Source organism: Camellia sinensis, chromosome 5 (genome assembly GCF_055761805.1).
Source record: "Camellia sinensis isolate YWXY chromosome 5, ASM5576180v1, whole genome shotgun sequence".
Taxonomy (NCBI): Eukaryota; Viridiplantae; Streptophyta; class Magnoliopsida; order Ericales; family Theaceae; genus Camellia; species Camellia sinensis.
In genome coordinates, this window is record NC_138965.1 from 97488013 (window position 1) to 97500779 (window position 12767).

A 12767-nucleotide genomic window follows, 5' to 3' on the forward strand; every position below is an offset into this window, starting at 1 on the left:
GCTGGCCCCTATTTTACACCTATGCACTTGAGAGAGAGAGAGAGAGAGAGAGAGAGAGAAACCCCACCAGAAGCTAAACTCAGAGACCCTCTCCCACCCTTCCCCTATTGCCACCATCTCTCCGACCTTGCGAGCCGAGCGATCCAACCCCACCACCAACCACCATGTTCCGCCAAATCACCACCCGCATTTTCTCGCGATCCACAATGGCTTTCCCCGCCGCCGCCAACAGAGCTCGGCCCTTCTCCACGGACCTCCCGGCCGCTACGACCGCCGACGAGACTTTCGTGGAGTCGTGGAAGAAAGTGATCCCCAATATCGAACCACCCAAGACCCCTATGGCCTTCATGACTCCTCGCCCTTCCACCCCATCTTCAATCCCTTCCAAGCTTTCTGTCAATTTTGTCCTTCCCTACTCTTCTGAGCTCTCCACCAAAGAGGTCAGTCATGGAAACCCATGTGTTTTTGTTTGTTTTTTCACTTCAATTTATGTGGGTTTGATGTTGATTGTTCCATTCCGATCTTCTTTCATCTGGGTTCTGTTTATTATCAATTCGATGCTAATCATTTCAAACAAACAAAAAAAAAAAAACTTGGATTTTGTGGGTTGTGGTGTTCTTTGTCTGGTCACTGGGTTTTTCATATGAATTGGTTGGTTCATTTGGTATCATTGATTTCTAATTTATGCATCTTCTGTGAAAAGTGCAGTACACGAAATGTGGCGTGCCAACTAGTGACTAGTCTGATTGTGCTGTAAATGTTGTTGATGGTAATAGCGGTAATGGGGCATGTGAATCCAATTGTTTACCTGAGAGGGTAAGGAAATTTTATCAAGCCCCTTTTATAGTTTTCCCTAATTAAATAGTGTTGTATGTTTATTTGCATTTTTAGAAAATGCAGTAGAAAATGGTGTGTTTGTAGCAGGACTGATCTATATGAATAACATTATGGAGACACAATTTGTTGCCGCCTACTGACAATGAGAGTGAGGTAGAAAATGTTGTATCCCAGCAGAACTGATATCTATATACACTATGAAGTGTTTACACTTATTTGGAATGGCAACTTAAAAGCTTAGCCTCAAGCTTGTAGGAAAGTGCAACATTGGCCCCTTTCGGATCGTAAATACTTCCTCACTCATGGCATTTTTAGTTTCATTGAGATATGGGAGGAGAAGGTGAAACTATTGAATTGTTAACCACTAATTCTTCCAAGAGATTAAGCTGTTAGAGAGAGGGGGCCAACTTTATTATTTGTATCTTCAACACTCCCCCTCACACGACTAGACTCTTCTTTGTAAGGGGGTCAAACGTGCAACTATTCTAATTATTGTGTAGGCGGTGAGGTTTGAACATAATCTATTGTCTACTCTATTAGACTGATACGACTGGTCAGACCGTGTTCCACCATCTTGCATAGAATCATATGAGGTTAGGGAGGACTTTACATGTCTTTTATGACATTTGACATTGCATCCTCATGGTTGTTCTTAGAGCAATTGCAAGAACTAACATTGTGTACCCAACATGTACTATAGATATTTTTTTTTAATTAGTAGCCATGGCAACAATTGAGGTGAGTGTTTTATCTTTGAGGATGAACATTCCCCCCTCCCCACAAAAGAAGTGGAGAAACCATTTGACTATGTCGGGGCAAAGTGTAGTGGGCTTATTACTCTATTCAGTGAGTTGGTCAACTATTAGATTTAGAAGAAGTTTTTCGTTCACTTAATGTTTTGGTTATTTAGGTGGTCTGGTTTTGAAAGACACTATATTACTTATTTCTAGGAAGTTAGTGGTTTATTGTGCCATTTGAAGTTATTTTGTATGCTTGTTCTATGGATTATGGACTAACCCGTTGTAAATAATCACATAATCTTTGGAAGTGGTATCACTTAATTGTTGTGTCGTGAACAAGAATGAATAAGATTTGTTGTTTTATAATTTCAAGCATTGTTTTAGGTCTTGAGGTTAGGGGATGTAGGTTGCTGCTTGGTTAGTGGATTGATGTTTGGCATGTGGCTTTTTGGCTAAAATAGCCAAAAAGTCAAAACACCCAATCATAACACTCTTTATTTTTTTGCATAACTTTTTGTAAAAAGCGAATAAACCAATTAAAATAGCGAATTGCCAAACGAGCTCTAAGTAATTTGGAACAAGTATTCGGCAAAAATAACACGATCTCTAATAATTAATCCTAATCAAACACTTTTGAAAATTAATTCCTATTTATGCTTCTTGTGCTTTTGTACTATGGAGTAGGGGTGTACATGGATTCACCTAACCTGACCCACTTGCCTAACCTGCCTGAACCGATGCAGATACGGACGATTTCGAATAAGCCTATGGTCGCCTATGGTTTGAAAATTTTGAGATTTTCAGTTCTTGGTTCGAAAAACGGTTCTAAATTTGTTAGGCTTGTCGAAACTAACCCCGACTGCATACTCTTACATTAAGATATTATAGTTCCGTTTATTTGGCTTTATTATTTTGTTTGAGAGACTAGACTTATGTTTCCAATTACACTGACGCTTTCAATTATTTAATTAGTCTGATATATCAATGAGAGACAGATGGTTTCACAATTCTCTGGAACCATCTTTAATGATTTCTCCCACCCGCTCTATTTTTTTTTTCTCTCTCTCTACTGTCTCTTACTCATTCTCTCTCTACCTATTATCTGTACACTCCACTTTCTCTCTCATCTACGCCTCTCTCCTTTCATTCTCTCTCATCTCTTAAACACTACATCTCCTCTCAGAGATCAAATAATGTGTTTGATCTTGCTCTTCAATGGTGGTGGATAATCATGGAGACTAATCTCGATCCATGGTGGCGGTGATGATGGGTAGTGGTGGTGGTGATGAGCAGTAGCCTAAGAAGCACGGGCATGACACGGACTCGCAGACCTGCAAAATTTTAAAAAATAAGGGACACAACACACTGAGGACACGCTCAAAATATATAATTTTATTTATTTATTATGTCATAAATTTTTTTAAAAAAAATGGATAAGTAATAAAAAATGTAAAATAATATTAACAAATATTTTAAAATATATATACAACTATTCATTAATTTCAACACTTTACCTAATAAATAAATTGAGCAATTTCAAGAAATTTATTTTTTCTTCAAATAAAATTAATTTGCTCTATGCATGTTATAGCCAAAGATGAATATTAAAAAATAGAGGGCTTGCCAAATTTTTTGTTCTTATCCAATAGATGACCTCATAAAAGGGGGAAGAATAAAATTCAAAAAATATATAATTGAAGAGAAAAAAGAGAGAAGAAAAAAGAGAGAGAAAGAAATGATGGAGAGAGAGAGAGAGAGAGTAAAAAACAGAGTCTAAAGGAAAAAAAAAGTAAAGAAGACAACGAAGTAGAGGGAGAAGAACGAAGATGATGAGACAGAGAAGAGGAGAGAGAGAGAGAGACCTACTTGCGAATAGGGACCTTCAAAAGCTTCGCCTGCTTTGCCTAGGGTTTATAGGTGAGAGCCTTCTTCTCCCCCCATCTCTCTCTCTCTCTCTCTCTCTCTCTCCGCAGTGTCCTTCAAGTGTCTGAGTGTGTCCGCAAAGTGTCCGACTAGAAAAAAATCAAAAAAAATTCTGGACACGTTAGAGTGTCAGACACTTGTCCATTGCATGTTAACCGCGTGTTCGTGTCGGACATGTGTCGGACACCTGTATGTTGCCTTTAGAGAAGTGTCCGTGTTTCATAGGCAGTAGCGGTGGTGATCAACGGTGGCAATGGCGATCAGCAGCAGTGGTGGCGATGAGTTGATTTTGTTCATGCTTTCTCTATTTTTTCCCTTCACTCTATTTTCTCTCACAGATTTGTGATTTGATTTTGTTAAACTCAACATGTATTGTATGATTATGAGTTTGAGATTTGTTTTCTTAAACTTTCAATCTTTTATTCCCCATTTTTTCTTGTGACGATTCGAAATTGACCAAATCAACCGAGAAACCAAGTAGTTTTGGTTGGTCGATTTCAAAGAATAGGTCGGTTGAAATTGGATGAATGAGTTTGAACCCGATAGTGTCGGTTCGATGGATGGTTTGGGGGTGAACCCGAGCCAAACCAACCCCGTACACATGTGAGCAATTTCTTTGCTCTGTTCTCAAAATTTAATGCACCAGCCATGGCTTCCATGTTGGATCTAACTGCCTCTACTAACTCATAAAACCCACTGGCAGTGGCCCACTGTCCCTTGCTATGTATTTCAATTAGACTTTACATTGACTGTGTACATACATGCCATGAGTCCTATAAAATGATTTTTTTTTTTTTTTTTTATAAATTTGAAGTGTAGAGAAAGAAATCCGATGTTAGCATTATTATTATTATTATTTATTTATTTATTTATTTATCCTTATTTTCTGCAAAGTATGAATACAAATATGGACACATGTATGACATATTAAGAGTAGGTTATTACTTTGATTAATTTTGAAAAAAGGAGGGTACTAATTTAATCTCACTTTTTTTTTTTTTTTTCCGTAACAATTATATTGTAATACCATGCGAAAATTATTACAATCTTAATTTCATAATAGTTCGGAAACGTGACTTGGAGTATCCAAAACTTTTCAAAATTAATATAAAGTATTGGCTACGTATTTGCTAGTATCCAAGAAGTATTAGTATCCGATACGAGTACGATACATATATTGCCTTCTAGAAGTATCCATGCTTCATAGAATCTAAGTTATCCTACCATGACCTATGAAGCACGGACACGGACACGGACATGGATACGGACACGGACACGGACACGGCAATTTTCAAAAAATGAGGACACGGACACAGCAGGGGACATGGCAATTTTTTTTTTATAGAAATATATATTTTTTAATATACGTTAATTATTTTATTTATTTATTTATTATATTTTTTAAATAATGTGTTTTTGATAATTTTTTATTTTATTTTATATACATGTGTTTTTTTATTAATATGTATAAATAATATATAATATGTTATATATACTTATAAAATAATATTATCTTATATATACTAATACATATGTATATATATATAAGATAAGAAAGAAGGCAAGCAAGAGAGAGACAGAGACGCGAGCAACAGAGAGAGAAGACGAGAGACATGAGCGAGAGCGATGAAGAGAGAGAAGACAACGCGGGCGAGAGTGAAGGCGAGAGAGAGAGAGATTCTTACGGTGGAAGTCGTGAAGTCGAAGGGATAGAGATCATCGACAATTGGATGTTCGATCGATCAATTGGATGCCTTCGATCGCTCGACAAGTTTGTCTCTTCACTCTCTTCCTTCACACTCTCTTTCCTTTGTCTCTCTCTCCTTGCCATGTCTCATGCCGTGTCTAGATTTGGACATGCGTGTCCCGGGCGTGTCTCCTACAAAAAAAAAAAAAATTAAATTAAAGGGACACGGCAGATGGCGTGTCCCGTACGTGTCCCCTTGTCCGACACTGCCACGACGTTGATTTTGCCATGTCCATGCTTCATAGACCATGACTCTCGGGCTTTAATTTCAACCACAATGTTGCCATCTTCCTAATAAATTTTTCGGTGCCACAATTAACAATCTCAAACTAGAGTATTCATTAATGATAGACTATACCATGCTATGGTTGAGGACATAATTATGAATATTTTGTACTTCAGTAACCAAATTTGAAATCCAATTACATTGGGCATATTAAGTTGATTTTTTTGACGGGTCACATATGCTCTTCAAGGCCAAATTTAAATTTTGCATCACACATGGAGTTTGAAATATATGTGGATATTTGGTTTCAATGCTCAGCCTTGCAACCATGTAATTGGATGCACTATCAATTACAATCTAATAACATTTGGTTCTCGTACATCCTTATCACTTGTAGTCTATATTCTTTATAATTCGACTTGAATCAATTGCTTTAGAAACTTAGCTCCTCCTGCAGATGCAACCATTATGTTGATGAGAGGTCTTCGCTGCCTATTTGACTACCTGTTAGAGACCAATGAAACCCTGTTTTCCCTCAACGTATCTTTGATAGGTTGGAGTAACTTGTTAACATGTTCTTTGTCCTGTGATAGTGAAGTCATACGTAGCCAATCATATGAAGGAGTATTTTTACTGGAGTCTATAAGTACTAGTCTCTATGAGTACTGATATTTAGGGTTGGTTTGGGATGTCCTAAAAAAGTGCACTTTTTGACTTATTGGTGGGTTTGGGTTGGGTTTGGGTTGGGTTTGATGTGATGTGTTAGAGAGGTGATGTGATTTAAATAAGATGATGTGACTTAAATAAGATAGTGACTTTTTGACTTTTTGACTTATTTAGTACATGCCAAACTAGCCCTTAATAGAGTCCATAAGTACTTCCGGAAGTAAGGAGACATTGCAAGATTAAATGGTAAACCAATGGCCTAGAAAATCCAAGCAACTTCTTTGTCAACAATATCTCTTTGTGCATCATTAAATGACTTATATAAAACACGAGGAGTGATTCCCTTGTATTTTGATTAAAAAATGCAACAAATGTTCTCGTAGACATAAATTTTGAAATGTGAAATTTTTTAACACATTTCGAAGTTCATGTCACTAACATCCATTGTTTAGTTGTTGGACTAAACAATATTGATTATTTAATTGTAAGTTCCTATTTTTGATTTGGATTGAAGCTTTGACACTTCAAAACATGTGCCGTATCCGTGTTGGACACACGGACACTTCGGGGACACGTGTGGCATGTCTCCTTATTTAATTAATTTATTTTTAGGGAACACGCAAGGGACACTTCGGGGACACACTAGAGACATGCCAAGTTGTCTTTTCTCCCATTTTATTTAGTACTTTTGATGAATGTTGAATGTTTATTATTTTTTTCTTAAATTTAAATACTTAATAGATCATCCATAAAAAAAGATATAAACTGTAAATGTTAATTTAAATTTTTTTTATCAAAAAAATAAAATAAAAATAGAATTAGAGTTGGTTTTTGTTAATATTGATTGTTTGTGGATGTAATATTAGTCGCCGTGTCCGTGTCCCCATTTTTTGAAATCGCTGTGTCCGCATTCGTGTCTACATCCGCATCTGTATCCATGTCTGTGCTTCTTAGTGGATTCCAAATAATTAATTACACATTGTAAACAAGTGAAACCTTCAATTATGAAAAGCAAAAAAATTGACAAAAGAAAATTTAAACAAAAGAATTATTTTATTAAAGTTTTAGGGATTTAAAGCCCTAAAATACACATGGTCTAGAAAAATACAATTAGTGTGTTTGGAACCCTTTTCCTATAACTTTCCATCACATTGCGTGTGTTTAGTGTTGTTGCTCTTCACTTTTTTTAAGGTTCTATATTTTTTTTGTAACTCTCAACCTTTCACCTTACACCTTACACCTTTCACCTTTCAGCTTTCAAATTCTCTAAAATCTTGTCTAGCTCGTCCGTCTTCGGTGTAATGGTCCTTATATTTTTTGTGCCTTGAACCTTTAAAAAGTCTTAAAGCAAATCTTTTATCGCATCAATATACGCTTTTGATCACAATCTTTTTGTTCAACACTCACCATATTATATAGGCATCCTATCATAAGCTTTTTCTAAATCTATGAAAACCATATGCTCTTCTAAATACTCTGTTGGTGTCATCAAATGTTATTGTAGAACTCTTGCTAATGGAAAATTCGATTAGAGCCATTTTGAGCATTGTGGCTCTAAGGGCCTTATTTTCTCAATTTCTCTAGTGTTTCTTAAGGTTTTGTTTATTTATTTGGTATGACTACTTAGCTAAAATGTTGTTGATTGCATTCTGGTTGATGTGGCTGGATTTTCTTTATTTGTGTTACATCTGATTAGTGGTTGCTTGATAAAACTTGAATAAAAGATTTGGAACTCTGTTTAGAGTCCACCTGAGTTGTCATTCATGAAGAGCTTGCATGGTTGTTAAAGGCTTAGCATGCTGTGAGATAGAGCTTGTTGAAACTTCTCTTAGGCTGTTGCAATGCTATGAGTCTATTATTGATATGATTTTTGGTTGTCTGTTTTCCTCCAGGATGCAAATTGGTATTTGTATATACATTTATATGTTATTTTCCTTAACACTTGTACAGTTATTTATTCTATGTGTGCTATGATGGATTCACCTTTAAAATGCATGGAAATAGTGTTGTTTGTCCAATCATCATAAGAGCCACTGATTCACTTTTCTGATTTTTCCTTGGGCCAAGTTTAAAAACAAGAAAATGAAAAGGAATAAGATGATAGCTTTGTTTTGTCATCTAAATTTCTTCCAATAATCAAGGTTGGCATTATTAGCTTGTGATTTTTTGGTAGTTCACTATGATTTTTGAATGATATTTAGTTCCTGGTATTGGGCAGCTTCACATGGGTAATAAATGTACTTTCTCAATAGTAGAATTGTAGTGTTTGTATTTATCAAAAAAAAAAAAAAAAAGAAAGAAAAAAGAATTGTAATGTTTGTAAAATAACTTCTTCGAGTAGTTGCTTTTGGTCATTGTTTCTGCCTACAGTCGTAGTATTCCCCAGTTGTGGTAAAGAAATACATCCACCAAGAAGGTGGAAACTGGGTATATGATATATTTACAGTTGGATGGACTTCGACAGCTGGTGCTGCTGGGTTTTGTGTTCTTTTGAAGGTGAATAGGGATTGTTTACTTTTGTGCATTTAACTTTTCAGTACTATTTGTGCTTTACGAGGATAAATTTTTTGACCTCCTGTGGTTTGGGGGCAGTCCCATGTTTTGTTTACATTTAGTAACGTTTATTAATTTATGTGCAACAAAAAATGCTTTGAGGCATCACAAACTGACAAGCCTTTTGACTCCAAAAAGGGAAACCGTAACTGGCAAGGTTATGGTGTTTCAATGAGATACACATTGATTTCCTGGAAATGCTAACTGAGATTCCTCCAGTCAAATATACTTTGTTTGCAGTGAATGTTATATCTACTGATTTGACGAGGCTTCCAAATACTGAGTCCAAATGTATTTTGCAGAACAATCCCACCATGTAGCTCGAATTTTTCGTGGCTCGAGTGGCCCGAAATCCCAAAATGACGTCGTTTTGGGATTCCCCCCTCCCTTTTCTTCATCCTTTCCATAACTCACAGAAGAAGAAGAAAGAAGAAAACAAAAGAAGAAGAAAGAAGAGAGGAGGAGATCATCAACAACCAACACATCATCATCATCACACAGAGACTTCACAGAGAGAGAGAGAGAGAGATACAGATTTGTGTATACACACACAGATCTATATGTGTCTACACAAATCTATGTATACACAGAGGATGGCGAGTCCTGGTGATGGTCTCCCCTCCTTCTCTCTTCCCCCTTCCTTCTTTCTTCCTTCTCTCTCTCTCTCTCTCTCTCTCTTCCTTCCTCCCTCTGTTTCTGTTTCAGATATAAAAGAGGAAAAAAAAAAAAAAAAAATCCAAAACGATGTCGTTTTCGTTTCGGGCCACTGGAGCCACAGAAAATTCAAGCTCTGAAGCATTTTTCTTTGCAGAATTGCAATTTGCAAGAAAGAAATGGATGTGTATAGATTGATTCCTCCTCGCTCAAACTGAAACTCACAGGCCATCTTTGTTTAGATGGACTGGATAGATGAGATTAGCATTTGAGGATTGATAGTCTTGGGATTATCAATCTCTTTGGATTGTGTATCCTATCTCATGTTTGGATTGGTTCAAGATTATGAGGAGGGACTGATAATATTTTTTATCAATATAGTCATTTAGTCGATTAGTCTGAACCAAGGTTCTAAAAAGCAGTTGCGGTCACCGTAACGGTGGTGGTGACGCGGTTGCGGTTGCGGGGTGTAAAGGTCGTAGTGTAACGGTTGCGGTAACCGGAATCGTGAATTTTTTTATTTTTCACACAATTTGAAAAAAACTTATCGATACACATATTTTTTTTTCCATGATCATATTTATTGGGTTAAAAATAAATATTGATCAATTTTTATAAATTTTTTAGTATGATCCAATATATTTCATATTTTTAAATTACTATAAACTGAGTTTTTTACATTTTATTTTAATAATTAATGATTTTATATTATACAAAAAATCAATCACTAACTATTATATAAAAGATAAACATTGACAAAAATAAGAGAATAAATAAGAGCCTAAATATATATATATATATACATATTTTAACCAAGCCAAATAGATAATGACCACACTTATTATTATTATTATTTTCAAACAATATATAGATAGACGCACACAAACAAAATGGTTTAGTGATAGCAGCTGAATAGAATAACATAGGTGAAGCAGCTTCAACAAATCAATAACATGTTATTCATCTTCCCTCTTCTCTCTCTCTATCTCTTGCTCCTCCATTTTCTCTCTTTATCTTCCCTTTTCTCTCTATCCCTCTTCCCCCATTTTCAGCCTTTTTTTGTGTGTTTTTTTCGAAAGAAACAGTTTGGAACCGTTATGTAACGGTGCATAACAGGCCGTTACGGTTGTTACGGCACCGCTACGACCGCTACGGCAGCCGCTACGGCCGACACACCTGTGAATCTCAATCACACTGCAAAAGCGACCGTAACGGGTGACGGTAATTGCCAAAACCATTACGTAACGGCGTTACGTAACGGTTGCGGCCGCTTCTTAAAACCTTGGTCTGAACCTTTTCTTATTCCTCCATTTCATATCCCACCCCTCTTATTGGGATTCAATATCCCTCCATATTGGGAATTGTCTAGGTGAACTATTATCCGAACCAATTTTCTTAGCCAAACTGGGATTATGTATTTTGTTATTATTAATCCAATCTCAAGGCTGTGTCCCCCAAACAAACTTGCGCTTAAGTGTAGAGCTTCTGTTGGAGGCAATACCTCAAGAACTACACAACTGTAATATCGCAAATGATATGTAGATCAAGATTTAAAGGCTGATATTATGAACTATATCTTTTAGAATTGAGTTGTGCTTAGAACTGGAATTGACATGGAAAGAAGACTTCATTGTTACCTGTAGAATTAGAATTTCAATGAAATTCTGTTTGAAGAGGGGTGGGGCAATCTAAAATCAATCCTCTTTATTTGATCTGTATCCCACATAAATAAGAACTTAACTACCCTGTTCGTTCTAACACACAATTTGACATCATATCTCAATGGGAATAAGGATACAAGTTTCAGCAGTGGTGAATTTAAACATGTGAAACAATGGTATGGTTGTCTTCATCTATCTTACTTTTAGATGTGTGATCTTGCAGGTTGACATGGTCATAATTCCAGCTTCAACTGGACAGATGGGTGTTCTTCCTGGACATGTAGCAACAATTACGGAGCTGAAACCCGGGATTTTGTCAGTGCATGAAGGCAACGAAGTGACCAAGTATTTTGTTAGCAGCGGGTTTGCGTTCATCCATGCAAACTCTTATGCAGATATAATTGCCGTCGAGGCTGTGCCAATTGATCAAATTGACCCAAGCCTGGTCCAAAAGGGTCTTGCAGAATTCACCCAGAAACTGAACTCAGCCACAACCGATTTGGAGAAAGCCGAAGCCCAAATCGGAGTGGATGTGCATAGTGCTCTCAACTCCGCTCTTTCAGGCTAGCATTACTAGTTTCTATGCCCTTTGATTCAATAATTGTTTCACTTTTTATTTTTTATTTTATTCTATTTTTTGTGGGGCGCTCTTCTGACATGTCTCATCAACAATTTTTCTCATGACGATAACTGTTTTTAGTTATTTTATTTGTGTTGAATGTTTTGAATATGGAAATGATATAACCATCTTTGAATATATTTTATTTTCTCGGGAAAATTGGTTAGAAATTCTCTTGAAAAATTAAAAGTTTATTCCTCGTCTCTTTCCTCATGCCATTCCTCCGAGTCTCTGCTAATTGCTATATTGTGGCAAATCAAGCAGTTCAGGCTTGGACAAACTGTGTACGGTTGATGAATCCAGTGAACTTCAATTAGAAATTGCCTGTTTATTCTATTTTTATGATGTTTTTAGATGTAAATTAAAATGAAGAAAAACAACTTTTGAATTTTGAAGTATTTTTCTCCCCTGGAAAGGAAATGTTAGTAGTTGTGCAATCCTGCATTGTGAATTCGTCGAGGCTGTATTTGGATCTGAAATTTATGAAGGGATTTGTGAAGGAATAAGAGAAAAACTTTGCACTTTCCTTTGATTTTTTGTTTTTTACTTCACAACTTTCTCGGTATATTTGATATCCAAATATGTTAAGAGTGGTCCATGCTGATGAGGAAGTTTTGCATCTATTCAAGCCTACATGGTACAAGAAGTTTTGTTTTGGATTTTAAATTGTAAAGAAAAATGAAAAAGCCAAAAAGAAAAAGAAAAAGGAAAATGAGAAATGAAAGATATATATATATATATATATGTATATGTTTTCCCTTTCTCTTTTCTTTTTTCCTATTTTCAAATTATTTCTCAAATTTGAAATCTAAACACAATTTTAGGGTAAAGCATATTGTTTTTAGGGTAAATTGCACTTGCTTTTCCTTAGGTTTAAAAAAAATGCAATTAGTCCCGCACATTTGACCTAATTATACTACTTTCCTTTTTTATAAGGCTAGAGCAACTAAAATTAATGCAGATGTCGAGTATACACTAAAATAAATGACAAAATAATTTTTTATACGAATAACTGATAAAAAATGGTCTAAGTATTATGCGAATTAAAATTTTAAAGGAGTCTAGAACAATTATGTCAAATGTGTGGAACAAACTGTATTTTTTTTTCCAAATCTTACGGGAGGTGACTGTAATTTATCTT

The 12767-nt window shown here is 35.8% G+C and overlaps 1 protein-coding gene across 1 annotated transcript; it reads left to right on the top strand.

Annotated features, from left to right (window-relative positions):
- Window positions 1-11764, top strand: LOC114270481 (ATP synthase subunit delta', mitochondrial). Its single transcript, XM_028212000.2, has 2 exons — window positions 1-440; window positions 11231-11764. Exons 1-2 carry the CDS (start codon window positions 165-167, stop codon window positions 11573-11575), a joined length of 621 nt encoding a protein of 206 aa, XP_028067801.2. The 5' UTR covers window positions 1-164; the 3' UTR covers window positions 11576-11764.
- The last annotated feature ends 1003 nt before the right edge of the window (window positions 11765-12767 follow it).

Bases quoted from the DNA above. Each gene is read 5' to 3' on its own strand.
- LOC114270481 (XM_028212000.2), top strand. From the start codon at position 165: ATGTTCCGCCAAATCACCACCCGCATTTTCTCGCGATCCACAATGGCT. The intron at 441-11,230 runs GTCAGTCATGGA...GTGATCTTGCAG, and splicing joins CTGAGCTCTCCACCAAAGAG to GTTGACATGGTCATAATTCC.